General features: G+C 47.4%; 1 protein-coding gene across 2 annotated transcripts in view; it reads left to right on the top strand.

The window, feature by feature from the left end:
* The window catches only part of LOC148480667 (uncharacterized), a 149,649-nt gene that overhangs the window by 118,551 nt on the left and 13,165 nt on the right, over positions 1-17,933 (top strand). For both annotated transcript variants that reach the window (XM_088454077.1, XM_088454078.1), the window contains exon 10: positions 1,747-1,900. In XM_088454077.1, coding sequence (XP_088310203.1) covers positions 1,747-1,900 — 154 coding nt within the window. The remainder of the gene's footprint in view (positions 1-1,746; positions 1,901-17,933) is intronic.

Here is a 17,933-nt window from a genome sequence, read left to right as displayed (position 1 = left end):
GCTAATTAGATACAAATAAACTTGCGCACAGCTGCGTTAATTGAATATGCCTATACGTTTATGACCTTCTCTCTTCTAGCATGAAAGCAATATATATCATGTACATTATTAGTCTCCATAATTAATCCTTCCTGCTACAGGAGGGGATAGGGTCGGTGGCTATTGTCAGTCCCCATTTTATAGGCTGCCTACACGTACATTTTTTGAAGGCTGATGGGAATTATTTATTTGATGGGTTTCCAGCAAGTGGATAAAATACATCTCTACAGTTGAACTCTCTCTTCTTTTCAATAAAAGATATGTGATGAATTAAAAATCCAACAGTGCGTCTGACCACTGCAGCTGTAGTAGGGGTCTGTAGATGACACTTGGCACCTTATAAGTGATTGAATTTATCTGAAAGTGATTCCTATTAAACTCTGGGGGTTGTGTCCTCACGATGACATAATAGTATTTTACATTTATCTCTTTCCAAAGCATAGTACATAGACACCATAGTTTAAAACTTTATAAAAAGTCTACCCATTGTGTAGGGAAACACATTTTAGTGACTGCAAAATATCCTATCCCAGAAGAAAAAGTATATATCAATTAGTGTAAATACCGCTATCCATTCACTTATAGTATGCCAGCAACCTGCTCCAGCTTCACAATAGAGCAATTTCATCTCACCCAAGCCCCCTGCATCTCACTATAACCCCATGCTTCTTATTCCTGCCCCCTGCATCTCACCAGTGTCACCACAACCCCAACTTCTGCTGCTGCCCTGCAGCTGGCTGTGGCCCGTCCACTGGGATGTGCTGGGAAAAACAGGAGGATCATGGATGAGAGATTTGTATTGCAGCTACCGTAAGCATTGTCATTGTCCCCAGGGCTGGGGCACCTGTGCATATTTCCACAGCCTCCATGCGCACCCCTCCCCAGCTGTCGAACATGTGGTTGAGCAATGTCCTCTTTGCACAATGTACCTTGTATTTCCTGGGCTTCCTTTTTAGCTTCCTCTCTATGGTGTCACTGTCCGAGAAAAGAGGTGCCTCCTGTTCACCGAGGGCGTGTGACTGAGTGGGAACATCACGCTGAAGAGGGAGCACTTCATGGTGGAGAAGTGGTGGCCCGGAGTCCGCCTGCAGGTTCAGAGTAGGGATGGACAATGGAATCCGATAGTTACTTACCATTAATGTTTTTGTTCCCATGGAAGTGTTTTTACCATTTGATTGTAGCGGTCCGATGTTTGCCACCATGAAATGGACATTTTTAGATGATTTTCAAATGGTTGTTGTTGTTTTTTTAAGTTCCTGATATCTATGCCTCCCCCGGCTCCTTCCTGGCTACTGTGTCTGCATCAGGGCATCTTCATGGGTTCATTGGAGGCTGGCTCTCACTCTCTGCCTCAGATGTGACCCTGCTCTGTCCCTGGTTCCCTTCCCTCTCTAGGCTGCTGCTAAGCAACAGGGCACATTGCTAGCTTTGACTGTCTCTTGCTATTGGCACTGTGACCCAGACCAATATCCTGGCAGACTGAAGAGGCAGAAGTGGCATAAAGTACCTGGGCAACCATAACCATCTCTAATTTACAAATAGTCCTGGGATTATGGAAGATTACTAAACTATAAAAACATGCCCTTTGTTAATTTGTATGTTATCCAACTAAAAATGTCCCTGTTTTCTGTTTTATGCAGCCTAAAGTGTCTAAAGGCTCTCTTAGCTTTAGCAAGTGTCCACTGAATAATGTTGAGATTATTGCAGTTGGTGAATGTAAAGAAATACATGGGCTGTATGATGATGATGATGACTTGACCTCTATAAGTCAAATCAGAGACAGCGTCCTACCAAATTCTTCACACAGCGCAAAGACTTCCATACACTCTGCTGCTTCCAGCAAGACAGGTGCTGGCAGAAGGTAAATAATCTGGGAATCTACATAATCTAATGATATATGACAATTTAAAGCAGCTTTAACATCTGATAATAATATATAATTAGTTTATAAATTAATAATAGTTGCAGTCAAAGAATTTATGGCACAGCATTTATTTATCATGGCATCAAATTATCACTCATTTCATAATAATAAATTTAAATCATCAGTTGTGTCAGTTTTTTTCTATTGGTATCTTTAGGATGTATGGAAGTTACTTGAAAATCCACATTCATTCAGTGCGTATGACATTAGTGCATACAGTATGACATGAATGTATTAATTCAGTGCATATGGCATTAGTGCATTCATTCAGTACATAAGGCATTAGTGCATTCATTCAGTGCATATGGCATTAGTGCATTCATTCAGTGCATATAGCATTAGTGCATTCATTCAGTGCATATGGCATTAGTGCATTCATTCAGTGCATATGGCATTAGTGCATTCATTCAGTGCATATAACATTAGTGCATTTATTTAGGCATATGATATTAGAGCATGCTGTATGATATGAAAGCATTTATTCAGTGAATATGGCATGAGTACATTCATTCAATGCATATGTAATTTGTGTATTCATTCAGCACATATGTCATTAGTGCATTCATTCAGTACATATGACTTTACTGCATGCTATATGACATGAGTGCATGCATTCAGTGCATATGATGAGTGCATGCATTCAGTGCATATGACATTAGTGCATTAATTCAGTACATATGACTTTAGTGCATACTATATGACATGAGTGCATGCATTCAGTGCATATGACATTAGTGCATTAATTCAGGGCATATAACATGATTAGTGCATTGATTCAGTGCATATGATATAAGTGCATTCATTCAGTGCATTTGACTATAGTACATTCAATCAGGGCATATGATTCCCACTATGGCCCTAACTGTGTGGAGTTTGTATATTCTCCCTGTGCTTGCGTGGGTTTCATCCGGGTACTCTGGTTTCCTCCCACGCTCCAAAAATATACTGGTAGGTTAATTGGCTCCCCACAAAATTGTCCATAGTGTGTATGTTTGTGGGCATGTGGTAGGGAATATAGGGCCTGATTCAGAGCCGTTCGCTATTTGCGGTCGTTCGTTCAAAAACAAGGGGTGGCTATTCAAATGATCCGTTCGCAAATTGCAGTCTGTTCACACCTCTAAGTCTGAACGAGCGTGCAAAACATACGCTCGTTTATTTGTTAAAAACGCCCCCTGGCCGCTCGCACCATACGTCATGTCCGCTATTTATTAGATTAATCGAGTACATCGAACAGCGTATGAACTGCTCGCTATTCTTGTGGTTGGTTTTTTCAACCGCTATTTTGCGAGCTGTTCTGAGTTAAAAAAAACCAAGTGACGTAGTCAATGACGCTGCTGTATTAATTATGCACTCCCTTAAAACGCCCGTTTTGACCTTTAAGCACGCCTGCGATCGGATCTCCACTCCCCATTTTCAAGCACCTTCCCCTGTTACCACCCACATACGCCTCATTCTGTCACTCAAAATAGCAGGCATTCGCTATATTGCGAGCACATGAATTTTGGCCGCACTGACTGGTTCGCGCATGCGTATAACGATCCGTACGCATGCGCAGATGTGCGAACATCGCTCGGAACGAGCGTACTGCCGCTAGCGAGTGGCTCTGAATGAGGGCCATAGATTGTAAGCTCCACTGGGGCAGGGACAGATGTGAATGGTAAGATATTCTCTGTACAGCGCTGCAGAATATGTGTGCGCTATATAAATAACTGGTAATAAATAATAATAAATATAAGTGCATTCATTCAGTGCATGTGACTTTAGTACATTCATTCAGGGCATATGACCTAGATTGATAATGCTTAATTACCTGAAATGGCAATTTGTCTAACAACCATCAATACTGATTTGTGTAATTGTGCTTATCAGCAAAATGACTAGTAAATAAAGCTTCAGTGACACATCACTGGGCCTTTATCATGGATCGCAATTGCAGCAGCATACGCGGATTGGTCAATGGTGCGTACTGCGCATGCATGAGTTAGAATTGCGATCACCATGCAATCGCCTATGCAGATACAAAACCATTGCAGAGTGAGTGACGTCAGGTCAGTGTTTGGGGGTGGTGACAGGGGAGTGGTTGGAGAAACGCAGGCCTGCCTGTCTGTTTGAGCGCTGTTACTTGCACGTGCATAAATTACCCACTGCAGCGGCATACGCAGCTTGTGTACTCACTGCGTGCAAGGAGGTTAGCAATTTCTGAGTAAGGTCAGACCTGTTGTCATTTTGTGTGAGGAGCCGATGCTACTCAATGTTCCTGATGTATACACAGGACTGCAAGGTATTACGGATGTGTGAAAGCGGTAGCAAGTGTCTCCATGCTGGCTATGGGCGTCTCTATACTAGCTTTGCGATTGCAGTCATTAGCATATTTTTGCAGCAGACCTGCGTGCGTAATCGCAGCTGCTATTGCAATAGTGATCTGTAGTGAATCAGGCCTATCTTTGTAGACATCAATGGAGGAAGCCTGCTACGTAAATAGTGAGATTGCTAATGCATCTTAAACCTTCATGCACATCCACCAGATTGTGAATGATCTTTCCTAACCTTGTTTTTCATCAGGGGTGTAACTACCCATTGGCCAGGATGGCACTCGCCAGGGGCGCCGACCAAAGGGGGGGCGCCGCCCGTCAGTGCCACCAGTAGCCAAGGGGTGGACAAGTCCCCCGGGCCCCACAAGTGTAGGGCAGACCACAGTGAGAGCGGTCTGCTCTACACAATTTACAAACAGACAGCCGCCAGCGGCGGCTGTGTGTTTGTAATAGCAGCCAGCTAATGAGAGTCTGCCTGACTCTCATTAGCTGCTGCGTCGTCCGCGGAGGGAGCCGGCTGGAGCTCACTCATGAGCTAGTTGTTCCGGCTCCCCCCACAGCATGTGATGGAGAGACGTCATACGTTATGGGGTCTCTCCCAGGAGAACAGCGGGCCGGGACTCGGGCAGCGGCGGTCGCGTCAGAAGCGGGGACCAGGGAAGTTGAATTTTATTTGTTCTTTGTGTGTGTGTGTGTGTAAGCCTGGCAAGGGGGGGGCACTGAAATAGGGGTGTCCGCTACTTGGGGCACTTTATGGGAGGGTGCCCACTACTGTATTGGGGTGGCCACTACTGGGGGCAATTTATGGGGGTGGCCACTACTGGGAGCACTGTATAAGGGTGGCCACTACTGGGGGCACTGTATAGGGGACTACTACTGGGGGCAATGTATGGGGGGGACTACTACTGGGGGCAATACAGCATAGGGGGGATTACTACTGGGGGCACTGTATAGGGGGGCTACTACTGGGGGCAATACAGCATAGGGGGGATTACTACTGGGGGATTACTACTGGGGGCACTGCATAAGGGGGGTAGGGGGCGCCAGTACATTACATTGCCAGGGGCGCTTGGATCCCTAGATACACCCCTGGTTTTCATGTCTGTATTTTGTATACATTTTAAATTCCTGTTTTACATAATCTCCATTTTCACCACCAGTTATTACTAGGGGTGTGCACCGGCCACTTTTCGTGTTTTGTGTTTTGGTTTTGGATCTGGATCTTTCTTCGTGTTTTGGATCTGGATTGGTTTTGCCAAAACCACCCTTCCGTGTTTTGGGTTCTGGGTTTTGTGTTTTGGATCTGTATTTTTTTTTAAAAAAGCATAAAAACAGCTAAAATCACAGAATTTGTAGGTTTTTCTGCTCCTATGCTATTATTAACCTCAATAACCTTAATTTCCACTCATTTCCAGTCTATTCTGAACACCTCACACCTCACAATAGTGTTTTTATGTCCAAAACGTTGCACCGAGGTAGCTGGATGACTATGCTAAGCGACACGAGTGGGCGGCACAAACACGTGACCCATCTAGGCGTGAAACTGCAGTGGCAGACAGGATGGCAGTTTGAAAAACTAGGCCCCAAACTGTACATAATGCAAAGAAAAAAAAGAGGTGCAAGATGGAATTGTCCTTGGGCCCTCCCACCCACCCTTATGTTGTATAAACAGGACATGCACACTTTAACAAACCAATCATTTCAGCGCCAGGGTCTGCCACACAACTGTGGCTGAAATGATTGGTTCGTTTGGGCCCCCACAAAACAAGCTGGCAATTAATGTGTCCCTGCACAAACTGGCTCTATGGAGGCAAGATGTCATCCTCATCCTCCTCATCCACCGATTCCTCACCCTCTTCAGTGTGTACATCCTCATCCTCACAAAGTATTAACTCGTCCCCACTTGAATCCACCACCACAGGTCCCTCTGTACCTTCTGGAGGCTGGTCTCCCTGGAAGAGCTGATAATTCATTTTGATGAACATCATCTTCTCCACATTCTGTGGAAGCAACCTCCTACGCCTTTCGCTGACAAGGTTCCCGGCTGCACTAAACACTCTTTCGGAGTACACACTGGAGGGGGGGCAACTCAGGTAAAATAGAGCCAGTTTGTACAGGGGCCTCCAAATTGCCTCTTTTTCCTGCCAGTACAGGTATGGACCGTCTGCCATGCCTACTTGGATGCTGTCACCGATGTAATCCTCCACCATTCTGTCAATGGTGACAGTATCATATGCAGTGACAGTAGACATGTCAGAAATTGTTGCCAGGTCCTTCAGTCCGGACCAGATGTCCAAACTTGGTCCTGCCTGCCCTGCATCACCGCCAGCGGGTTGCTTAGGATACCTAAGTTTTTTCCTGGCAGCCCCAGTTGCAGGAGAAAATGAAGAAGGAGCCGTTGACGTGTCACGTTCCGCTTCAGCTGACAGTGTGTTCACCAGCAGGTCTTTGCACCTCTGCAGGCTTGTGTCGGCCGGAAAGAGAGACACCACATAGGCTTTAAACCTAGGATCGAGCACGGTGGCCAAAACGTAGTGGTCTGATTTCAACAGATTGACCACCCTGGAATCCTGGCAAAGCGAATGAAGGGCTTCATCCACAAGTCCCACATGCCGAGCGGAATCGCTCCGTCTTAGCTCCTCCTTCACTTTCTCCAGCTGCTTCTGCAAAAGCCTGATGAGGGGAATGACCTGACTCAAGCTGGCAGTGTCTGAACTGACTTCACGTGTGGCAAGTTCGAAGGGCTGGAGAACCTTGCACAACACGGAAATCATTCTCCACTGCACTTGAGTCAGGTGCATACCCCCTCCTTTGCCTATGTCATAGGTGGATGTATAGGCTTGTATGGCCTTTTGCTGCTCCTCCATCCTCTGAAGCATATAGAGGGTTGAGTTCCACCGCGTCACAACCTCTTGCTTCAGGTGATGGCGGGGCAGGTTCAAGAGTGTTTGCTGGCGCTCCAGTCTTCGGCACGCAGTCGCTGAATGGCGAAAGTGGCCAGAAATTTTTCGGGCCACCCAAAGCGTCTCCTGCACGCCCCTGTCGCTTTTCAGAAAATTCTGCACCACCAAGTTTATTGTGTGAGCAAAACATGGGACGTGCTGGAATTTGCCCAGATGTAATGCCCGCACAATATTGGTGGCGTTGTCAGATATCACAAATCCCCAGGAGAGTCTAAGTGGGGTAAGCCACTGGGCGATGATTTCCCTCAGTTTCTCTAAGAGGTTGTCGGCGGTGTGCCTCTTACTGAAACCGGTGATACACAGCGTAGCCTGCCTTGTAACGAGCTGGCATTTCTGAGATGCTGCTACTGGTGACGCTGCTGCTGTTGCTGCGTAAGGTGATACATCTACCCAGTGGGCTGTCACAGTCATATAGTCCTTAGTCTGCCCTGTTCCACTTGTCCACATGTCCGTGGTTAAGTGGACATTGTGTACAACGGCATTTTTCAGGACACTGAGGACACTTTTTCTGACGTTTCTGTACAGTCTCGGTATCGCCTGCCTAGTGAAGTGGAATCTAGACGGGATTTGGAACCGGGGACACACTACCTCCATCAATTGTCTAAATCCCACTGCACTAATGGCGGATACCGGACGCACGTCTAACACCAACATAGCAGTCAAGGCCTCAGTTATACGTTTTGCTTCAGGATGACTGCTGTCGTACTTCATCCTCCTCGCTAAGGACTGTTGGAGGGTCAATTGTTTAGTAAAAGTAGTGGTGTTCCTACTTCCTCTCTGGGATGATGAACGACTCCCAGCAGCAGCAACAGCAGCAGCGGCAGCAGTAGGCGTAGCAATGCAGGATCCTCCGGAGGAATCCCGGATAGGAGAGTCAGTCATGCCAGTGACATGGCCTGCAGGACTACTTCCGATCCTAACTAAGGAGGAAATTGACGAGGAGGGAGTTGACGGTGTGGTTTGCAGGCGCTTGGATACAACAGGACAACGGGATTTAGGTGTCCCTGGACTGCTTACGGTCTTAGCCAAAGTTTCTGAACTTGACAGTAACTTTTTATGAACGCGCTGCAGGTGCCGTATAAGGGAGGATGTTCCTAGGTGGTTGACGTCCCTACCCCTACTTATTTCACCTTTACATATGGTACATATGGCAAGACAGTTGTTGTCCGGATTTGGATAGAAATATTGCCAGACCAAAGAGGTGGAATGTTTGGTCTTCTGCCCAGGCATGACCGTGATGGGCTTTTTCATCCCACGGACAACAACTGTCTCCCCCGGAGCCTGATTTAAACAAACCACATCACCATCAGAATCCTCCTCGCCAACTTCCTCCTCAGCGCCAGCTACACCAGTATCCTCATCCTGTTGTACTTCAACAGTGACATCTTCAATTTGCATATCAGCAAGTGGACTGTGGGTGCTCCTTTCAGCACTTGCAGGGGGCGTGCAAATGGTGGAAAGAGCCACCTCTTCCCGTCCAGTGCTGGGAAGGTCAGGCATCGCAACCACCACCACACTTGGACTCTCCTTGGGGATTTGTGATATCTTCTTAGAAAGCACAGTTCTTCGCTGTGCTTTTGCCAGCTTAACTCTTTTGATTTTTTTAGTGGGAGGAGGGCTTCCATCGTCATGTGAAGCTGAACCACTAGTCATGAACATACTAGGGATCGACCTTAGCCGTTCCTTGCCACTCCGTGTCGTAAATGGCATATTGGCAAGTTTACGTTTCTCTTCAGCTGATTTAAATGTCTTTTTCAAGGTCATTTTCCTGAACTTTGCCATTTGGGATTGTATGTGCCCTCTACTATGACATTGGGCATCGGCCTTGGCAGACGACGTTGATGGCATGTTATCGTCTATGTCATGACTAGTGGCAGCAGCTTCAGCACTAGGAGGAAGTGGTTCTTGATCTTTCTCTATTTTATTTTTATCGGAGAAAGTTTGGTCCTCCATTTATGTTATATCGATTTGATATATATACGTGCGGCTAAACACAGAAAATAATTTTTTTTTGGGTTTGGACTGGAGTGTACTTTGTGGGTTACAGCACCCTTTAACGGTCAAGCCAGCCGGCCCTTTACTTATGACACAGGCGCACGCTTGGCACTACTTTGTTGATGCACGTGCGGCTACTGCGCACACAATTCACAAACACAGAAAATAATTTTTTTTTGGTTTGGACTGGAGTGTACTTTCGGGGGTTACAGCACCCTTTAACGGTCAAGCCAGCCGGCCCTTTACTTATGACACAGGCGCACGCTTGGCACTACTTTGTTGATGCACGTGCGGCTACTGCGCACACAATTCACAAACACAGAAAATAATTTTTTTTTTGGTTTGGACTGGAGTGTACTTTCGGGGGTTACAGCACCCTTAACGGTCAAGCCAGCCGGCCCTTTACTTATGACACAGGCGCACGCTTGGCACTACTTTGTTGATGCACGTGCGGCTACTGCGCACACAATTCACAAACACAGAAAATAATTTTTTTTTGGTTTGGACTGGAGTGTACTTTCGGGGGTTACAGCACCCTTTAACGGTCAAGCCAGCCGGCCCTTTACTTATGACACAGGCGCACGCTTGGCACTACTTTGTTGATGCACGTGCGGCTACTGCGCACACAATTCACAAACACAGAAAATAATTTTTTTTTTGGTTTGGACTGGAGTGTACTTTGGGGGTTACAGCACCCTTTAACGGTCAAGCCAGCCGGCCCTTTACTTATGACACAGGCGCACGCTTGGCACTACTTTGTTGATGCACGTGCGGCTACTGCGCACACAATTCACAAACACAGAAAATAATTTTTTTTTTGGTTTGGACTGGAGTGTACTTTCGGGGGTTACAGCACCCTTAACGGTCAAGCCAGCCGGCCCTTTACTTATGACACAGGTGCACGCTTGGCACTACTTTGTTGATGCACGTGCGGCTACTGCGCACACAATTCACAAACACAGAAAATAATTTTTTTTTTGGTTTGGACTGGAGTGTACTTTCGGGGGTTACAGCACCCTTAACGGTCAAGCCAGCCGGCCCTTTACTTATGACACAGGCGCACGCTTGGCACTACTTTGTTGATGCACGTGCGGCTACTGCGCACACAATTCACAAACACAGAAAATAATTTTTTTTTGGTTTGGACTGGAGTGTACTTTCGGGGGTTACAGCACCCTTAACGGTCAAGCCAGCCGGCCCTTTACTTATGACACAGGCGCACGCTTGGCACTACTTTGTTGATGCACGTGCGGCTACTGCGCACACAATTCACAAACACAGAAAATAATTTTTTTTTTGGTTTGGACTGGAGTGTACTTTCGGGGGTTACAGCACCCTTAACGGTCAAGCCAGCCGGCCCTTTACTTATGACACAGGCGCACGCTTGGCACTACTTTGTTGATGCACGTGCGGCTACTGCGCACACAATTCACAAACACAGAAAATTATTTTTTTTTGGTTTGGACTGGAGTGTACTTTCGGGGGTTACAGCACCCTTTAACGGTCAAGCCAGCCGGCCCTTTACTTATGACACAGGCGCACGCTTGGCACTACTTTGTTGATGCACGTGCGGCTACTGCGCACACAATTCACAAACACAGAAAATAATTTTTTTTTTGGTTTGGACTGGAGTGTACTTTCGGGGGTTACAGCACCCTTAACGGTCAAGCCAGCCGGCCCTTTACTTATGACACAGGCGCACGCTTGGCACTACTGTGTTGATGCACGTGCGGCTACTGCGCACACAATTCACAAACACAGAAAATAATTTTTTTTTTGGTTTGGACTGGAGTGTACTTTCGGGGGTTACAGCACCCTTAACGGTCAAGCCAGCCGGCCCTTTACTTATGACACAGGCGCACGCTTGGCACTACTTTGTTGATGCACATGCGGCTACTGCGCACACAATTCACAAACACAGAAAATAATTTTTTTTTGGTTTGGACTGGAGTGTACTTTCGGGGGTTACAGCACCCTTAACGGTCAAGCCAGCCGGCCCTTTACTTATGACACAGGCGCACGCTTGGCACTACTTTGTTGATGCACGTGCGGCTACTGCGCACACAATTCACAAACACAGAAAATAATTTTTTTTTTGGTTTGGACTGGAGTGTACTTTCGGGGGTTACAGCACCCTTAACGGTCAAGCCAGCCGGCCCTTTACTTATGACACAGGCGCACGCTTGGCACTACTTTGTTGATGCACGTGCGGCTACTGCGCACACAATTCACAAACACAGAAAATAATTTTTTTTTGGTTTGGACTGGAGTGTACTTTCGGGGGTTACAGCACCCTTTAACGGTCAAGCCAGCCGGCCCTTTACTTATGACACAGGCGCACGCTTGGCACTACTTTGTTGATGCACGTGCGGCTACTGCGCACACAATTCACAAACACAGAAAATAATTTTTTTTTTGGTTTGGACTGGAGTGTACTTTCGGGGGTTACAGCACCCTTAACGGTCAAGCCAGCCGGCCCTTTACTTATGACACAGGCGCACGCTTGGCACTACTGTGTTGATGCACGTGCGGCTACTGCGCACACAATTCACAAACACAGAAAATAATTTTTTTTTTGGTTTGGACTGGAGTGTACTTTCGGGGGTTACAGCACCCTTAACGGTCAAGCCAGCCGGCCCTTTACTTATGACACAGGCGCACGCTTGGCACTACTTTGTTGATGCACGTGCGGCTACTGCGCACACAATTCACAAACACAGAAAATAATTTTTTTTTTGGTTTGGACTGGAGTGTACTTTCGGGGGTTACAGCACCCTTAATGGTCAAGCCAGCCGGCCCTTTACTTATGACACAGGCGCACGCTTGGCACTACTTTGTTGATGCACGTGCGGCTACTGCGCACACAATTCACAAACACAGAAAATAATTTTTTTTTGGTTTGGACTGGAGTGTACTTTCGGGGGTTACAGCACCCTTTAACGGTCAAGCCAGCCGGCCCTTTACTTATGACACAGGCGCACGCTTGGCACTACTTTGTTGATGCACGTGCGGCTACTGCGCACACAATTCACAAACACAGAAAATATATTATATTTTTAGCACTTGGGGGGAGCACCCCTGATGGACAGAGCACCCCCTGGACAACACTACAGCACCTCTTTAGGACTGGGACACTGCACAGGACTTTGGAGTGGACACAGCCCCTATGGAGAACTGACTGCACAACACAGTCCAGCCAGCCCCTATGGACTTTGAAGTAGTGGACACATCCCCTATTAACAACAGCAGCACAGCACAACACAGCCAGCCCCTATGGACTTTGAAGTAGTGGACAACAGCAGCACTACACTACACTACACTACACAGCCCTAACTCCCACCCTCCCTCTTCACTGTCCACAGCCGAGTGAGAAAATGGCGCCGACGTGGGTACCTTATATAGGATCCAAAACCCGCGAGACTCGGAAGGCGGGAAGATGACGTTTTGCCTCGATTTCAGAATCCGAGTCAGGCGGGAAAAGTCGAGCCTGACTCGGATCGGACTCGGATCGGGGGGGCTCGGGGGGGTTCGGATTTCAGAAATCCGAACCCGCTCACCCCTAGTTATTACTAGGGGTGTGCACCGGCCACTTTTCGTGTTTTGTGTTTTGGTTTTGGATCTGGATCTTTCTTCGTGTTTTGGATCTGGATTGGTTTTGCCAAAACCACCCTTCCGTGTTTTGGGTTCTGGGTTTTGTGTTTTGGATCTGTATTTTTTTTTAAAAAAGCATAAAAACAGCTAAAATCACAGAATTTGTAGGTTTTTCTGCTCCTATGCTATTATTAACCTCAATAACCTTAATTTCCACTCATTTCCAGTCTATTCTGAACACCTCACACCTCACAATAGTGTTTTTATGTCCAAAACGTTGCACCGAGGTAGCTGGATGACTATGCTAAGCGACACGAGTGGGCGGCACAAACACGTGACCCATCTAGGCGTGAAACTGCAGTGGCAGACAGGATGGCAGTTTGAAAAACTAGGCCCCAAACTGTACATAATGCAAAGAAAAAAAAGAGGTGCAAGATGGAATTGTCCTTGGGCCCTCCCACCCACCCTTATGTTGTATAAACAGGACATGCACACTTTAACAAACCAATCATTTCAGCGCCAGGGTCTGCCACACAACTGTGGCTGAAATGATTGGTTCGTTTGGGCCCCCACAAAACAAGCTGGCAATTAATGTGTCCCTGCACAAACTGGCTCTATGGAGGCAAGATGTCATCCTCATCCTCCTCATCCACCGATTCCTCACCCTCTTCAGTGTGTACATCCTCATCCTCACAAAGTATTAACTCGTCCCCACTTGAATCCACCACCACAGGTCCCTCTGTACCTTCTGGAGGCTGGTCTCCCTGGAAGAGCTGATAATTCATTTTGATGAACATCATCTTCTCCACATTCTGTGGAAGCAATCTCCTACGCCTTTCGCTGACAAGGTTCCCGGCTGCACTAAACACTCTTTCGGAGTACACACTGGAGGGGGGGCAACTCAGGTAAAATAGAGCCAGTTTGTACAGGGGCCTCCAAATTGCCTCTTTTTCCTGCCAGTACAGGTATGGACTGTCTGCCATGCCTACTTGGATGCTGTCACCGATGTAATCCTCCACCATTCTGTCAATGGTGACAGTATCATATGCAGTGACAGTAGACATGTCAGAAATTGTTGCCAGGTCCTTCAGTCCGGACCAGATGTCCAAACTTGGTCCTGCCTGCCCTGCATCACCGCCAGCGGGTTGCTTAGGATACCTAAGTTTTTTCCTGGCAGCCCCAGTTGCAGGAGAAAATGAAGAAGGAGCCGTTGACGTGTCACGTTCCGCTTCAGCTGACAGTGTGTTCACCAGCAGGTCTTTGCACCTCTGCAGGCTTGTGTCGGCCGGAAAGAGAGACACCACATAGGCTTTAAACCTAGGATCGAGCACGGTGGCCAAAACGTAGTGGTCTGATTTCAACAGATTGACCACCCTGGAATCCTGGCAAAGCGAATGAAGGGCTTCATCCACAAGTCCCACATGCCGAGCGGAATCGCTCCGTCTTAGCTCCTCCTTCACTTTCTCCAGCTGCTTCTGCAAAAGCCTGATGAGGGGAATGACCTGACTCAAGCTGGCAGTGTCTGAACTGACTTCACGTGTGGCAAGTTCGAAGGGCTGGAGAACCTTGCACAACACGGAAATCATTCTCCACTGCGCTTGAGTCAGGTGCATACCCCCTCCTTTGCCTATGTCATAGGTGGATGTATAGGCTTGTATGGCCTTTTGCTGCTCCTCCATCCTCTGAAGCATATAGAGGGTTGAGTTCCACCGCGTCACAACCTCTTGCTTCAGGTGATGGCGGGGCAGGTTCAAGAGTGTTTGCTGGCGCTCCAGTCTTCGGCACGCAGTCGCTGAATGGCGAAAGTGGCCAGAAATTTTTCGGGCCACCCAAAGCGTCTCCTGCACGCCCCTGTCGCTTTTCAGAAAATTCTGCACCACCAAGTTTATTGTGTGAGCAAAACATGGGACGTGCTGGAATTTGCCCAGATGTAATGCCCGCACAATATTGGTGGCGTTGTCAGATATCACAAATCCCCAGGAGAGTCTAAGTGGGGTAAGCCACTGGGCGATGATTTCCCTCAGTTTCTCTAAGAGGTTGTTGGCGGTGTGCCTCTTACTGAAACCGGTGATACACAGCGTAGCCTGCCTTGTAACGAGCTGGCATTTCTGAGATGCTGCTACTGGTGACGCTGCTGCTGTTGCTGCGTAAGGTGATACATCTACCCAGTGGGCTGTCACAGTCATATAGTCCTTAGTCTGCCCTGTTCCACTTGTCCACATGTCCGTGGTTAAGTGGACATTGTGTACAACGGCATTTTTCAGGACACTGAGGACACTTTTTCTGACGTTTCTGTACAGTCTCGGTATCGCCTGCCTAGTGAAGTGGAATCTAGACGGGATTTGGAACCGGGGACACACTACCTCCATCAATTGTCTAAATCCCACTGCACTAATGGCGGATACCGGACGCACGTCTAACACCAACATAGCAGTCAAGGCCTCAGTTATACATTTTGCTTCAGGATGACTGCTGTCGTACTTCATCCTCCTCGCTAAGGACTGTTGGAGGGTCAATTGTTTAGTAAAAGTAGTGGTGTTCCTACTTCCTCTCTGGGATGATGAACGACTCCCAGCAGCAGCAACAGCAGCAGCGGCAGCAGTAGGCGTAGCAATGCAGGATCCTCCGGAGGAATCCCGGATAGGAGAGTCAGTCATGCCAGTGACATGGCCTGCAGGACTACTTCCGATCCTAACTAAGGAGGAAATTGACGAGGAGGGAGTTGACGGTGTGGTTTGCAGGCGCTTGGATACAACAGGACAACGGGATTTAGGTGTCCCTGGACTGCTTACGGTCTTAGCCAAAGTTTCTGAACTTGACAGTAACATTTTATGAACGCGCTGCAGGTGCCGTATAAGGGAGGATGTTCCTAGGTGGTTGACGTCCCTACCCCTACTTATTTCACCTTTACATATGGTACATATGGCAAGACAGTTGTTGTCCGGATTTGGATAGAAATATTGCCAGACCAAAGAGGTGGAATGTTTGGTCTTCTGCCCAGGCATGACCGTGATGGGCTTTTTCATCCCACGGACAACAACTGTCTCCCCCGGAGCCTGATTTAAACAAACCACATCACCATCAGAATCCTCCTCGCCAACTTCCTCCTCAGCGCCAGCTACACCAGTATCCTCATCCTGTTGTACTTCAACAGTGACATCTTCAATTTGCATATCAGCAAGTGGACTGTGGGTGCTCCTTTCAGCACTTGCAGGGGGCGTGCAAATGGTGGAAAGAGCCACCTCTTCCCGTCCAGTGCTGGGAAGGTCAGGCATCGCAACCACCACCACACTTGGACTCTCCTTGGGGATTTGTGATATCTTCTTAGAAAGCACAGTTCTTCGCTGTGCTTTTGCCAGCTTAACTCTTTTGATTTTTTTAGTGGGAGGAGGGCTTCCATCGTCATGTGAAGCTGAACCACTAGTCATGAACATACTAGGGATCGACCTTAGCCGTTCCTTGCCACTCCGTGTCGTAAATGGCATATTGGCAAGTTTACGTTTCTCTTCAGCTGATTTAAATGTCTTTTTCAAGGTCATTTTCCTGAACTTTGCCATTTGGGATTGTATGTGCCCTCTACTATGACATTGGGCATCGGCCTTGGCAGACGACGTTGATGGCATGTTATCGTCTATGTCATGACTAGTGGCAGCAGCTTCAGCACTAGGAGGAAGTGGTTCTTGATCTTTCTCTATTTTATTTTTATCGGAGAAAGTTTGGTCCTCCATTTATGTTATATCGATTTGATATATACGTGCGGCTAAACACAGAAAATAATTTTTTTTTGGGTTTGGACTGGAGTGTACTTTGTGGGTTACAGCACCCTTTAACGGTCAAGCCAGCCGGCCCTTTACTTATGACACAGGCGCACGCTTGGCACTACTTTGTTGATGCACGTGCGGCTACTGCGCACACAATTCACAAACACAGAAAATAATTTTTTTTTGGTTTGGACTGGAGTGTACTTTCGGGGGTTACAGCACCCTTTAACGGTCAAGCCAGCCGGCCCTTTACTTATGACACAGGCGCACGCTTGGCACTACTTTGTTGATGCACGTGCGGCTACTGCGCACACAATTCACAAACACAGAAAATAATTTTTTTTTTGGTTTGGACTGGAATGTACTTTCGGGGGTTACAGCACCCTTAACGGTCAAGCCAGCCGGCCCTTTACTTATGACACAGGCGCACGCTTGGCACTACTTTGTTGATGCACGTGCGGCTACTGCGCACACAATTCACAAACACAGAAAATAATTTTTTTTTGGTTTGGACTGGAGTGTACTTTCGGGGGTTACAGCACCCTTTAACGGTCAAGCCAGCCGGCCCTTTACTTATGACACAGGCGCACGCTTGGCACTACTTTGTTGATGCACGTGCGGCTACTGCGCACACAATTCACAAACACAGAAAATAATTTTTTTTTTGGTTTGGACTGGAGTGTACTTTGGGGGTTACAGCACCCTTTAACGGTCAAGCCAGCCGGCCCTTTACTTATGACACAGGCGCACGCTTGGCACTACTTTGTTGATGCACGTGCGGCTACTGCGCACATAATTCACAAACACAGAAAATAATTTTTTTTTTGGTTTGGACTGGAGTGTACTTTCGGGGGTTACAGCACCCTTAACGGTCAAGCCAGCCGGCCCTTTACTTATGACACAGGCGCACGCTTGGCACTACTTTGTTGATGCACGTGCGGCTACTGCGCACACAATTCACAAACACAGAAAATAATTTTTTTTTGGTTTGGACTGGAGTGTACTTTCGGGGGTTACAGCACCCTTTAACGGTCAAGCCAGCCGGCCCTTTACTTATGACACAGGCGCACGCTTGGCACTACTTTGTTGATGCACGTGCGGCTACTGCGCACACAATTCACAAACACAGAAAATAATTTTTTTTTGGTTTGGACTGGAGTGTACTTTCGGGGGTTACAGCACCCTTTAACGGTCAAGCCAGCCGGCCCTTTACTTATGACACAGGCGCACGCTTGGCACTACTTTGTTGATGCACGTGCGGCTACTGCGCACACAATTCACAAACACAGAAAATAATTTTTTTTTTGGTTTGGACTGGAGTGTACTTTGGGGGTTACAGCACCCTTTA

The sequence above is a fragment of the Taudactylus pleione genome, unplaced genomic scaffold (genome assembly GCF_031769625.1).
Source record: "Taudactylus pleione unplaced genomic scaffold, aTauple2 ptg000609l, whole genome shotgun sequence".
Classification (NCBI taxonomy): domain Eukaryota; kingdom Metazoa; phylum Chordata; class Amphibia; order Anura; family Myobatrachidae; genus Taudactylus; species Taudactylus pleione.
Note: the sequence above shows the minus strand (reverse complement) of the source record. Positions and strands in the feature narration are given on the sequence as shown.